Consider the following 14969-nt stretch of genomic DNA (forward strand, 5'->3'; position numbering starts at 1 on the left):
AAAACCAGTGGTTGAAATATATATGAAAAACTAACTGCATTTAACAGCCAAAAATTAAAATAAGACACCATTTTAATCCCCAAAACTTGGCAAAACTGACACAGGCATTATACCGACATAGGACAGAATATAATACAGGTATCAAAAATATGTTTTCAGATAGTATTTATTGATATAGAAAATAGAATAATATATGAAAAGTAAATTGTACAAAGTAGATTTACAATTAAAAAACACACAGTAAAGTCTAAATAATGATACTGTTTTTGAAACCCTTGAAATTATATCTGGAAAATGACTACAGATCGGGATCGATAATCAATCTGATCATAATCTTCTCTTGACAGATCAGTAAATAACCATTAAAAAATTAACAGTACAATAATATCTCCCACAAACTCAAAATGGAGAACCATGCAAATCAGGAAAATAATTGTTATTTTAAAAGGGAATATAGTTTCTCAAAATCATAAATTCACCTCTATAAACTAGAAGACAGAATATTTATGGACAACTTACACAGAACTATACACTGCAGCAGAGAGGAAAGAGAAGGGAAATAAATATTTCACACAATGAAAGCTAAGGGGAAAACCAACCTGAGATTTTAGCCATCAGCCCTCTTTTCTCATATGCCATTGAAAAGTCTCAGGAATTCTTTTTTTTGTTTGTTTGTTTTTTTTAATGTTTATTTTTGAGACAGAGAGAGACAGAGCATGAATGGGGGAGGGTCAGAGAGAGAGGGAGACACAGAATCCAAAGCAGGCTTCAGGCTCCGAGCTGTCAGCACAGATCCCGACGCGGGGCTCAAACTCACGGACCGTGAGATCATGACCTGAGCCGAAGTCAGACGCTTAACCGACTGAGCCACCCAGGCGCCCCGAAAAGTCTCAGAAATTCCAACATGTAAATTCTAAGGCAAACTTACCAATGTGTCTCTTGTACTTAAAGAGCCTGACCGTTAATTTCTCTCAGTCCAAAGAAATAAAAACAAGTGAATTGAAAATAGACACATCTCACATACAGAATGACTCAAAATAATGTTTGTAGATACTCTGCCCTCAAGGAGGTGAAGCATAACTCCCTACTCCTTAAATGTGGGCTGTGCACGGTGACTTCTTTAAAGTTTATTTATTTTTGACAGAGAGAGAGAAAGAGCATGAGTCGGGAAGGGGGAGAGAGAGAGGGAGAGAGAGAATCCCAAGCTCCAACTCATGAGTGAGATCATGGCCTGAGCTGAAATCAAGAGTCAGATGATTAACCAACTGAGCCACCCAGGTGGCTCAAATCTCTTTAGAGGGAAGATTTACATATGTGAATATGTTTTTGTCCGATTATAAAAAATTACATTGTTCAAATTTCTGACTTCCCATTTCTCATATCACCAAAATTCTGGATAGTTACCCACTCATGGGTTAGAATGGGGCAAATTACTAAAGCATCTGGCTTCAGTTTTTCAACTGCAAAATGGTGCGAACACCATCTGCTTTAACTAAGGGTCATGAGGACTAATGGGGTTCACATTTGTTAATATGCCTAGCACAGAGAGAAGGCACCTGAAAATGATAATGATAGCATTATTATTACTAACAAAAACAGCTATCAGTATTTGCATTCATATGATGGAGCTGAGTTACAAATTAATCCCAAGCCAGGTGGTGATTTTCTCAGTGACCCAGATAAACAAGAGTCGCTACCACATTTAGGGGGGTGAGAACAATAACTAAAGGCAGGAGGGCAGAAAGGGGAGGACAAAATCTGATAGGGGAAGAGGAGAAGGAGGGGGAGGACTTATTACACAGCGTCACTGCCAAAAACAAGTCTGAAAGCTTTAAGACAAGGTGAAATCCGATCACTTTTTAGCCTTGACTCCACTAGAATAATAAAAAGAAAGAAAGAAAAAAAAATACCCTCTGGTCTTTCTGGCACTCATTTCCCCAAAGTCTCCCAGAACAATCACATTAAGAGCCAAATAAACACCAAATCTGAACCTCTCCTTGGCCCAGAGGATGCCAAGTTCATGTTTCACTCCCCAAAGTTTTTTGGCATTGGCACATTCAAACCCAGACCTTCATCTTCCTTATTCGAGAAGAGGGGACAGAGGATGGGGATTTTTCCATTAAAAGAACCATGCAGTGTTGAAATACTGCGTACCACACATGTTGTCCACAGTACCTCTAACTCCCCCAATAATCCTAAGACGACACATCCGGATGAGGACCGGAGGCTCAGTGGGGGGAACAATTCACTCCACATTCTTGCAGACAGTACACAGTGGAGACACTGAACCCAGGTCAGCCTGACTACAAGGATTTCCCTCTTTCCACTATGCCAGACACTTAATGCAAAGACTTCCTGCCAAAATCGATAGAGAAAGGGAACTAAATAAAATAGCTAATTCCTTCAAAACATTTCTCAGCACTGCACTGGAAGTTTTTCTGTGACCTTAGTCAGCCCAAACAATAATCCCATGGACTGTTGTCACTGTCCCAATTCTACAATCGAGAGAGCTCAGAGGGCTTACTTGATTCATCCTAATAGTGCACAGGCTGAAACAGAGAAGGGAGGAGGAGCTGAGAGACTCAGGAATGAACAGGAGAGATAGATGTAAGAAACAGGGGTTCCAGGGGGAGGGCAACCACCTCACAAGAGAAAGTCAATCCCTGGTGCCCAAGGTCCACAGACCCTGCTCTAGGAGAGGGAAACTGGACAGGAGATCTCTGAAGGTACTCATAAGTACGGGGCAAGGGTGGAGGAGGAAGTGAGAATTGCAAATTTGTAGTAATTAAAAGAGAATGACTCATGGGTGTCACAGTCAATTTTTTAAAAATGGCAGGGAAACTGGACAGCCAATAAATCATTTCTGAGCATTAACCTTTCTGCTTCCTGAGGGTTTCAGACTGTTGTGGGTGGGGACAGAAGCCCCCGAGAACATTCTGATGGGCCAAGAAGTTCTCCATTTGAAATTTACCAAGTCCTTTAACTGTTTTTAATACTTTCAATCCCTCACAGGTGTGAAGCACCTTAGTGTCATCTATCACTTTCATGTATATTCTGTTAAGCATTTTTGTCCAAAATTACCTAATCATATATAACCACCTGGGGCACTTGTTTAACATATAAATTCCCAGGCATCCCAGGTGAGATATGCTTAAAACTGGAAGCCCTGGGGAACTGTGCTTTGGAAAAATGATTCAGCTGATTCCTATACTCAGGCTAGTTCGGAAAGACTACTTTAACAGGATCCTCTCAACAAGTTTTCAAGGTAGGTATCCTGATCCCCATGTTAAACATAAGGAGAGTACGGTTCAAAGAAGGAAAGGACATGCCCAAGGTCACACAACTCCTGTCTGGCAGAATGTAGAACCACACATCACACTGTGACTCCACAGTGGGTATGCATGTCATCTAAATCTGAGCCAGAGTCAGCTTCAAGAAGTCCTCTCCTTGGGGTCTTAAATATGGCATCAGAGACCAGGAAATGGGAGTGTAGACTATCCAGCACCATCAAAAAGAACCAGGGAAGAAGTCAATGCCCTGGGTTGAATAACACTCAAGGAAAAAGAGGACAGCAAGGTTCTCCTCTATGCGTAGTTCTATTTTTGAGTCCCCAAATTTTGCAGGCCAATGGGGTATTTCCAACACCCCCACTATTAGCACTCTTTTAACGAATAGGTCCATTTGGCTAAAATGATGGAAATAATTCTTTCACTACTGCACAAAGGTAGGAAAAAAGCCTGAAGAAAGGTCCTTCCAGAAATAACTTCTGACAATTAATGTCACACCAAAAGAGGAATGCCCCAGATGAGATCTTAAAATCCACACACTGACATCCCCACTGGTGACTGCAGTGTAACAGTGACTCAATTGTGCCTTCTGGAGGTAAAGTTCACACCAATCCCCAAGAGCCTGCTCCCCCAGACAGGGTTAAGTACCTGAGGTGTGCAAAGGATGAAGAATGATGTGCCTGCGAAACATGTCCTCTACTATCTCCTTTCTGGAAGCCCCTAATGCTGAACTCTTATCAACTCTCTATAAGAAAAGTTCTAAATCATACAAAGTGAGCTAGACAGGAAGAGCACACGAAAATGGCACTCGTAGTCCCAGCTTCTCTTGACTTTGAATAAAAAAGAAAATGGGGACAATTAGCCTTCCCTGAAGGAGCTGACTTTAAGATTCAACACCTGCCTCTCCCTAAATATATAGATATAGATATATAGATATAGATATAGTTTATGTATATATAGTTATATAGTATATATATATGTATCTATATATATTTAGTATATATATACAGTATATATATATTTATCTATATATATTCAGTATATATTTATATATATTTAGTACATACAGATTTATCTATATATATTTAGTATATATTTATCTATATATAGCTTATATAGTATATATATAATATAAATATAATATATACACTATATTATATATGTATATATAATATATATAGTGTATATATTATATGTATATATATAATATATACATATAATATACACACACACACACACAATATATATACATAGTTTTATCTGTCCTCGGGGAATGATCCCCTTCCTCACAGATTTGTTGAACATAAATTATCTAAATTATTTACACACACACACACACACACACACACACACACACACAATATATATACATAGTTTATCTGTCCTCGGGGAATGATCCCCTTCCTCACAGATTTGTTGAACATAAATTATCTAAATTATTTTCAAGGTAAGAAAACCCATCCCTGACCCTGCCCTACTGCCCCTCCGTATGTATCTCCTGAAATCTGAGGCCAGGATGACAATAGACTTGCATACTTTGTGATTTCATGTCCAACCTGTCTCTGTTAAATACACACACACACACACACACACACACACACACACACACACACTGTTAATTACAGCAGGCTGCTATTTTACACTATTTTTTAAATTGTCTCTGCCATGTAGCACATACTTATTTATAATATTCAGAATTTACTGAAAAATATTGTGACTTCAACATACAGACGTCTACATTCTGCAGTGATTCAGGTATATTACTATAAAAAGCAACACACCCATCCAGTTAAAATCAGCTTCCTTGAAAAACATATCTTTTGCCTCAATTTTAGGGGCTATCCAGTTAAAATCAACTTCCTTGAAAAACAGATCTCTTGCCTTCATTTTAGGAGCCAAAAAAAATATTTTTCTTTTATTCACCATGTAAAAAGCACCTTTAGAAAAACAGTCACATTTCATGACGAACTGTTCATGTCTCCTTCAAATGTGTCCAATTTTAATGAATGGTCTTCACCTTGGATACCAACATTCCAGGCTGCATGGGAACAATGGTGTTTGGGCATGTGCAGTGGACGTGGAAGATGGATTCAAGATGTTTCAAGTATGTAAAATCACATGCAGATGTACAAATAGTACGTCCAGTCAAAGCGAGTTAAGAAAGCAATATATATACAGACACCCGAGAATGGATGAGCGCAAATAAAATCCAACTTGTAATTAACATACCGTGCTGTGACACCTGTTGCCTTCCACGATAAGAAGTCTGGGAGATCAAAGAAATGTCCCGCCTTATCCCAGCAAGTCTCTCTTAAGTTCTGCCAAATTAAATACATATTAGAATCAATTATGGGCTTTTTTTCTACCCCTCCCCTCTTTCAATAATGTTTCAAATTTTTCAAAACAAAAGCATAGCCAACAATGTCCAAGAAAACATCTGTTAAGGGGCTGGGGGCCAGGGGGCAGGGATGGTAGAAAAGTAGTACCTATAAAGGAAAGAAAAATTGGCAATTATTGATCCTTCCCCAAATGGCCATCATCTCCCTTTTATCCCCTTGGCCAACCCAGAGGGAGAAGATGCACACTCTGTGGGGGTATGCAATCTATCTTCCTCGTTAAGGGCCACAGGATACACTTCAAGGCATCCAGTAAGATTTCAAAGCTGAACAGTTTTAAGTTGGGAAGAAAACCACCCTAAGAAACTACCCCATGGAAGAGAATGTGTCCTGCCATGTAAAATTCTCCCCACACCAACAGGTTCCAAAGGTAATAAAAAAGTTGGTCCCTGCCTTCAAAGAACTTCCAGTCTAAGCCAATGAGAATGGCACAGAACCAAGGTATTCTTACAAGATACCTAAACATTTGTTTCTTCCAGTCTCTTCCATAGTGCCAATGTGGTCAGAATTTTTCTTGCCACTGGGCTTTTTCTTTCCTCTGCCACTTCTGTCTGGAATTCCTCAACTACCCCCCTGTGGCTTCCCAGGACCCAAGTCGCCTGCCCCTTTGGTTAACCCTATCCACCCTTCCTTGGAGAAGCCTTCCAGGATCTCCTACTCAGGGTGGGTCTGACTCTCCTACAACCCATACCATCCCACAATTATTTGCATGCTATCTTTCTTTCCCACCAGATTATAAGCTCTACAATGTCAAAGAGCCTAGTCCCTTTCATGCACTATAATATATCCCACAACCTTATCCTCTCCTCCCCCTATCTAGGACTGGACAATTAGCTATGAGGTAGAAACCACCTGCTTCCAATCTGCTTATTACACACTTAACTGGACCAGGGATGGACATGTGACCTAACTGAGCCAATCAGATTCCTTCTCCCATGAATTTAGACTCAGGATCCAAACGGAGTCATTTCACTTCTGCCTATGAATAGAACTGGAGGGGAGATAAACTTGGAAACTTGAAGTGGCCCTTTTCTGCCAAGTACCTAGAGAAGCAGAACTTCACAAAGAGAAGAGTAAAGCAGACAGAAGCGGTAGCAAGAAAGGTTTCCTACCATCCAGGCAACTCTCCAAGTCCTGGTTTCAATTATTTCCTTCCCAAGTGGCTACAACTAAAAGGAATGTATCATAAGCATACAGGGCTCTTGGGGGAACCAGGGGACCACGATGAAGAAGTTCCCAAAGAGATGTATTCCACTGTCCGCTAGAGGGTGACACACAGTGGACGCTCAATAAATATTTGTTGAACAACTAGACAAACTGCTCATTTTTACCTTCCAATCTCTGTCATGTGAGTAATGCTTCAGAGTTTAGAAGTGGATTCCGCATGTGTTATCTCCTTAGAATGAGGGAAAGTTCTGAGTATTATTACGACTACTTTACAGACATATTACTGGCCTTTATCTACCTTTGCCCTCAAATTCTCTGAGTTCCTACTTCCTCCTTCCCTATCACTACTATATGGACTATCTGTGCACAACAGAGAAACTGAGTATAATCCCAGGTACAGGGTCGCATTAAAATGACAGTAACATCAAAAGGGTTCAGATGTAAATGGCAGCACGAAGCCAATTTCCTATTACTGTTGTTGTCTATTTGTTTTAAATTCCAAAGCACTGGGGTGAAAGCTTACATTTAGGAAGGGCTAAGCTCTTTGAATGCCCATACACGTTAAAAGTAAACAAAGTGAAACTTAAAGCTGACCGAATGTGCCTAACACTGCTGTGCCTTAGTAGTATCTTCATACTCTGATAGGTCACAGTCAGAAAATGGTAGTCTGAAACTGTGTGAGTCAAACGACTTGGATGCCTTCGGGGCAGTCCCCAAAATCTCTTTCCATGTGCTTTGTGGTTTCAGTGATCAGTTTCTAGGGAGAAAGAGAAAACGCAGCCTCCTTCTATGGGCTCCAGAAATCCAAGGCCAGTCACCAGAAATGAACCACTAAACCACGGCAGCAACACCCAGTGCTTCAAGCCAAAGCCGAACAATGTTCCTAAACTCCAAAAACAACTGCTTCTGTTAGATCTCGTATACGGTCATTAAAGACTCTGCATAATGAGAGCTTTCAGCGTGGAGCCACAGGGACATCCACTGTGGACAATGGGACCCAAGCAAATGTCTCCAAGAGAACTTGAAGCTTCTTGCCAAAAAAAGAGACGCTGCAGGCAGGAGGCAGGAGGCATGAGGCAGCCAGGGAACATCATTTCTTCTCGAAACCATGCCAACTTCATCTACCAAAGCCACAGACCCCAGTCCAACCTCTCTCTATAGGATGAGAAGCCAGAAGCATCTAATTAGAGGTATGAGGTATCCTTAAGAATAGGCATGGTCTTGGAGGAACAGAGACCAGCAGTCCCCGCTTCCTCTACAAAAGCAGTCTGGAGATTAGCCAGAAAACAGAAGGCAAGGGCACCTGGGTGGCTCAGTCGGTTAAGGGTCCAACTCTTGATTTCGGCTCAGGGCACGATCTCACAGTTGGTGAGATGGAACCCAGCGTTGGGCTCTGTGCTGACAGGGCAGAGCCTGCTTGAGATTGTCTGCCTCACTCTCTCTCTCTCTCTCAAAATAAATAAATTTAAACAACAACAACAACAACAACAACAAAGAGAAGAGGGCAGAGGTTGCCAGGATGAGAGGGAATGTCTCCTAAAGCCTGATCTCTTACTTTGAGATGCTGGCAGACTATCTGTGACGATCTCATGCTGTTTTTATGTTGAGCTACATGATTCACAAGTGCTTTGTCATCAAATGCCAGATGGGCCAAGAGCATGTAGCCCCATGGATGGATTTTTAATCCAGTTCTGTGGGAAAATCTCTCTTTCCATCCCACTCTCCAGTACATGGTCCCAGCTGAGGGCCTCAATCTTACTGAATTACTTCTATTTTTGTAACCATTGGGCCTGCATGAAGACACCGTGATTGCACTCCTATATTTGTCCACAGCTCACAAACAGCCCCCGCATGCCTCATCTCATGTGATTCTCAGGGCAGTTCAGAGGTGTGTAGGCGAATATACGGCAGTCTCATACTAAGGATGTACAAACAGTTTCAGACAGGACTTACGCCAAAGTGACATGGGACTTCTAGCTCTAAGCTGAGTGCTCCTTTCTTCTACTATGTCACAGTCACCACTCTGAGGCCTCCCAGACCCATCAGAGATGTGGGGTTTGGCCTTTGGGGAGATTCATAATGGAAGCTATAGCCATTCTTTACAGAAGAAAAAAACAAAAGCCCTTTCCAACACATTTCTGTACACAATTTAAAATTTTTCAAGGGTGCCCGGGTGGCTCAATCAGTTAAACAACTGACTTTGGCTCAGGTCATGATCTCCCAGTTCAGGAGTTCAAGCCCCGCATCGGGCTTTGCGCCATCAGCAGATAGATCCTCTGTGCCCCCAACTCTCTGCCCCTCCCCCCCCCTCAAAAATAAACATTAAAAAAATAAAAATTTTCAGAGAGGTCACTTCCAATCCCAAGCAGCTCACTTAACTTCCTAGTAACACCTTCCACGCACAGATGGTGTACCAGAAACAGAGAGCACAGAGCAGGCCCTCAACACATACCAACTTCAGCCCTATCTCATCATGTGACAGCTGAAGCCAGTTCACACTCAAAGCTCTCTGTGCTGAACGAGTTCAGCCTATCCTCCAGTTACCAAGCAACTAACAAAAACGAGTCTTTTCAAGAAAGAAAAGAAATCAGCTGTGATCTGGGGTATAGGACTTGGCCCTAAAGGCTTCTGCGTTCCAATAACGATCCTTTTGAGCTCAGCAATCCCCCAGGCGTGAAAGCAACCAAAGAGAACAACTTTTTCCTTTTTTTAATCACCTATAACTTCATGAAACCACAGCATTTCTTGGGGGGAAGTTACAACTCAAAGCGTACACAGTGGCGGGGCTCAGCAGAGGGTGGAGGCAGAGCCATACATCCAAGATTCAGAGCTAGGCAGCAGCCGCCCTGACAGCCTCAGGGCATAGAGATGGGAATTTCTCCCATGCCCTCTCTCTGTGATGTCCAGGGAGGCAGCGAGGTATCCCCTGGATGCTCGATGTTGAAAGAACTAATAGGGGACACAAAGCAGGTCCCTCAGCGTATGTCAGGAGACATCAGGGCCTAGAAGCGGCATGAGAAGGTAGAGATGAGCAACTCAAAAGTATTTTGTTGTTAATTGCACAAGGATTCTGTCTAGGCTATCTGCTGTGTGCAGTGGAAAAAAAACAAAAAAACAAAAAAACAAAAAGGGAGATTCCCCTTTTTATGATAAAGATATGAGGCTGACTCACCAAACCTGGGTATCAGGCTCATTACATTATTGTCATACATCGTCTTATTAATTACCTTTTCCATTGCACACATCTTCCTCTAGCTCTGCTCTAATTTTCTTTTGAAAGGTCTTGATTTGAAATTTCTTTCTACCTTCTGAAGATTCCCCACCCAGTAAATGATCCTTCCTGAAGAGCCCAAGCACTCATGATGTTGTTTTCTAGCATAACTACCCATGAGAAAGCAACATCTTATCCTCCTTCTACCTTCACGACTCCAAATTAGGGCACAGGCTGATAGGCCAGAGAAGAAAGAGAAAATGTAATCCTCAGTGTCATTCGTAAGAGAAAAGTGATGCTGAAAACATGGAGTGGGTCATAATCCCCAGCCAGAAACCTCCCAGAATGAATGAAACAATTGTGTGTTTCAACCTCCCGTCCACAAAGAAAAAGACCAAACACCGGACCTATTTCAAGTCAGACAGGCAGATATGCTGAGATGTTTGTGCTACTAGAGGCATCTTGCTAAAAACTGAAAACTTACCATTACATTCCCTTGTTTAAAATGGTCCGACAGCTCCTCCTGGCCTCGAATCACACTGAACTCCTTGGCATGGCTCTCAGGACACTCAACACCCTGGCTCCAACCTGGCCATTATGATGATGAATCCTTCTGGGCTCATCTCCTAGCATGCTCTACCCGGTACTCACCTCATTGCCTTCACTTTGCCCAAATGCATTATGCTCCTCTCCATTTCCAGGCCTCTACTTTGATTGACTTCCCCACCTTCTCCCACAACCAAATTTCTACTTTTGATCCATATGCAACTCAAATGTCACCCTTTCAGCGAATCCCTCCAGTCCCTCGTCGTAGCCCAGTTATATATACACATGCCTAAATCCACCTCAAAATGACAAACTCTCGGAGGGCAAAAGCCAGCTCATACATGGAAAAAAAAAAAATGCAAAAAGTTTCAGAAGGTATAAAGAAATTTCAAATCAAGACCTTTCAAAAGAAAATTAGAGCAGAGCTAGAGGAAGATGTGCGCAAAGGAAAAGGTAATTAATAAGATGATGTATGACAATAACGTAATGAGCCTGATACCCAGCTTTGGTGAGTCAGCCTCATAACTTTATCATAATATTTTGTGTGTGGCCATATATTTGCCTCTAATGAGTAATCACAGACAAGGCTCAGAGGAGGGAAAAGGCTTTGGGGTTAGGGTTGCCAGAAAAGCTTCATGGGGAAGAGATTTGAGCGGAAGCCTAGAGGTCAAGTAGACTAAGTATCTGTGCCACCACTGAGAACGAAACCCAAGGAACGAAAGTCTGAATTGGCCGGACTGTCCCCATTAGAGAAGGATTTATTTAACTGTACCATCATAGAATTTACTTGTGAAACAAAATAAATCCATTGTATAATTTCAACTATTTCATTCTTAAGAACTAGATTTATATGCATCCTCCCCCACCATCTCTCCTAAGGCTCAACTACTGTACAAAAAGGCAAACTTAACAACCCACACTAGTGTTGATTTCCCAACCATTAAAAAACATTCTCATTTTCATGAAAACTGATCATATTTAGTAAAGCTGACTTTGCCAGGGATGTGACACCACCACACGCATTAGGAAGACAAGGCTGTGGAATATGGGCTCTAAGAACATCAGGCAGACCTGAGTGTGATTATTGGCCTCGCCACTTCCCAGCTGTGTAGCTTTAGGCAAATTAATTCTCTAAGTCCCAGTTTCCCCAAGTGCCGTATTACTAGCATCTATCTCCAAACATGTTGTGAGAAACAAATGAAATAATGTAGAGTGCCTGAGAAGTCGACAAGTTTCATTCTAATTACTGCCACAGAGTTCCATGTTTTTGAAAACACTCTTGACATGCATGATCTCATCTGCTCTGTATAATTCTGCAGGGCAGGGAAGGCAAGAAATTATCAACCTCACCTTGAAAGTTGAGAAACTAAAACCCAGAAAGGGAGCACACTGTCCTAAGGTCACACACAGATAAGTGTAAGACAAACTAAAATGGAGATCTCTAATGACCAGCCCAGTGCTAGCTCAGGTGCCCACCTCCCTAAAGCATTAATAAAACGCAAAAGCACCAGGAGGAGAGATGCTACGGTGATAGAGAACACAATTCCTTGTGGGTGGTATTGTCTACAGGAGGGAGCGAAGGAGGGAGTCCTAATATGAAGAGAAGGCTTTGGAATGGGTAAGAAGGTGTTGGAAGAGACATGAAAGAAAGCAGAAGATCTGGACAAGTGAAGAGGTGAGGAAGCCTTGCCTAATACCTCATTCTCCTGGATCCCTTCATGACCACCTCGTTGCTTTTCCATCTTGAGTACCTTTTCCTTAGTTGCCCTTTAAGCGTGGATACTCCCCAGAGTTCCTCCCTCACCCAAATGCTCTTCTTACTACTCACATGCTGCCTGGGCAATCTCAATTACTCCTACCATTCCAACTAACTTACAAATTGAATGACTGATTTGCCAAATCTCAAACCCCATGCTCTCCTCTGAGACATGGCTTCTGGATGTTCCATTGCACCTCTAATGCAACATGTGCAAGAAAGAATCTGTTATTTTTCCCAAAATGTTTTCCTCCCCCTTGATTTGTCAGTTGATACACTTACCCAAATGGGCATCTTCCACTTCTCCTTCTCTCTCATTGCATACATCCAATCATCCATATCATTTAAACTCCCAATTAATTCATGATGAGGTCTCCACCTCTTATTAGTATTAGGGTTCTCCAGACAAAGAGAACCAAAAGGATATATTTATTTATTTATACACACACACACCCCAACCAAAAGGAACAAAAAAAAAAAGGAACATCATTCATTCAAAATAATGTTTTACCAAATGTCTGGGCACTTTGATGCCCAGTCAAGTGGACACATAAAATTAACCATCAGACTACCTCGTATCATCATTATCCTTTTTCAGTCCATCACACTCCATTGCCCAGATTACTGCTATCATACCTATGGCATACTCTAGAAGTTGCCACAATTCTTCCCTTCCCTGTATTAATGCCCTTTGCAATATAGCCCTGCAGCTCTTCTCATCACGAGGTGAATCTGTTTCTATACCACTTCACTTGGTCTTGCCTTACAATTTGCTTTGACCACTGGAATGGAGCAAAGGTGCCACTGGGCTACTTCTGAACATGGGCTTCAAAACACCTTGCTTTTGTCTTCTTGGAATATACTGCTGCCAGGTGAGGCAGCTCAGCCCGGCCTGCTGGACAACGAGAGAACACAAGGACATTTGGCCAAACATTATTTTGAGTGTATCTGAGAGGGTGTTTCCGGACGAAATTAACATTGGAACCGGTCAACTGAGTAAAGCAGATTGCCCTCCCCAATGTGGCCTCATCCACTCAGTTGAAGACCTCAGTAGATCAAAAAGGCTGAGTAAGAGGGAACTTCTCCTACTTGAACCACCTGTGCCAAGGCTCCAGCCATGCTGAAGAGCTGAGCAAAGCCAAGATCAGGAAACCCTACCCCAGAAATCTACTCTACTCTTGAATCAAGAGTCGAGACCAGAAAAATCATTTATCTTAGCTCATCCCAAATCAGCAACCTGCATAATTATGGAGTAAATAAATGGTTAGTTTTATCCTCCATTAAATTTTGAGGTGGTTTGTTTCCACCCTAATGCTTTCAAATCCTACCCCCTTTCAATTCCACCACCTACACAGCCAATTAGAATACAATAGTCTATGTATGGGGCACCTGGGTGACTCAGTCAGTTGAGCATCCAACTTTTGATTTCAGCTCAGGTCATGACCTCAGGGTTGTGGGATTGAGCCCCACACCTGGCTCCGTGCTAAGCATGGAGGCTGCTTATGACTCTCTCTCTTTCATGGGGCACCTGGGTGGCTCAGTTGGCTAAGCATCAGACTTCGGCTCAGGTCATGAATTGCGGTTGAGTTCGAGCCCCATGTCAGGCTCTGTGCTGATAGCTTGGAGCCTGGAGCCTGCTTCAGATTCTCTGTCTCCCTTTCTCCCTGATTCTCCCTGCCTCACGCTGTCTCTCTCTTTCAAAAATAAACAAACATTAAAAAAAAAATTCTCTTTCTCCCTCTGTCCCTCTCCCCCACTCATGCTCTCTGTAAAATAAAAATTTTTAATAAAAAAAAGAATAGCCTATTTAACATGTACATTTAACTATATAAATAACATATTCATTCATTCATTCAATAAGTATTTATATGGTATCGTCTACATGTCAAGTACTGTGCCCAATGCTAGGAAAGGAGCAAACAATAAGAGCTACCACCGACAGGGAGTTTTCAATCTAATATACTTGTGTCCTTCAAAGTTTTCTACTACCTTTGGAGCTAAAAATAAATTCATTAACATGGCATATACAACCCACGTCTTACCAGCTTCATCTCTGATCACTCTGAGATACTATATTAGAATCACCCACATATACTGTGCTTTTTCTTACCATTATATCTTCATTCATAGTGTAGCCTATCTGGAATACCCACCCCTCTTCAACCTGGCCAACATGGACTCATCATTTAGGACTCAACTCAGATAGTATCCACTCCGCAAAATCTTCTGATTCCCCGAAGCTGAGTAAGGTGCTCCCAGGCTATGCCCTCTTAGTACCCTGTGAATATGCCTATCATGGCTCTTCCCATCCTATCCATTCATGTGTTTGTCTCCCTCACTACACTGAAAGCTCTAAGGGGGAAGGGAGGGGGGCTATGTTTTTTTCAATCTCTCTATTCCTAGGTCCTAGGATAGTATCTGATACATAGATGATGAATAACGTTAGCAGAATGGATGAAAAAATACATGAGCAGAGATGTACAAACTAAACAGGAGTTTGTGGAAATGGGAAAAAGGAATGAATGGATAAATGAATGAGGTTGTGAATAAGAACTGTCCCAGTTTCTCTTTCCTCATTCAAGTTAATGGCTTTTCACCATCCGACT

At 41.9% G+C, this 14969-nt stretch overlaps 1 protein-coding gene across 12 annotated transcripts in view; it reads right to left on the reverse strand.

Moving 5' to 3' along the window:
• FGGY (FGGY carbohydrate kinase domain containing) overlaps window positions 1-14969 on the reverse strand; it is a 425441-nt gene that overhangs the window by 349928 nt on the left and 60544 nt on the right. For all 12 annotated transcript variants that reach the window (XM_060624862.3, XM_078451860.2, XM_078451859.2 and 9 more), the window contains one exon: window positions 5517-5605. In XM_060624862.3, coding sequence (XP_060480845.2) covers window positions 5517-5605 — 89 coding nt within the window. The remainder of the gene's footprint in view (window positions 1-5516; window positions 5606-14969) is intronic.

Source organism: Panthera onca, chromosome C1 (assembly GCF_046562875.1).
Source record: "Panthera onca isolate mPanOnc1 chromosome C1, mPanOnc1 haplotype 2, whole genome shotgun sequence".
Taxonomy (NCBI): domain Eukaryota; kingdom Metazoa; phylum Chordata; class Mammalia; order Carnivora; family Felidae; genus Panthera; species Panthera onca.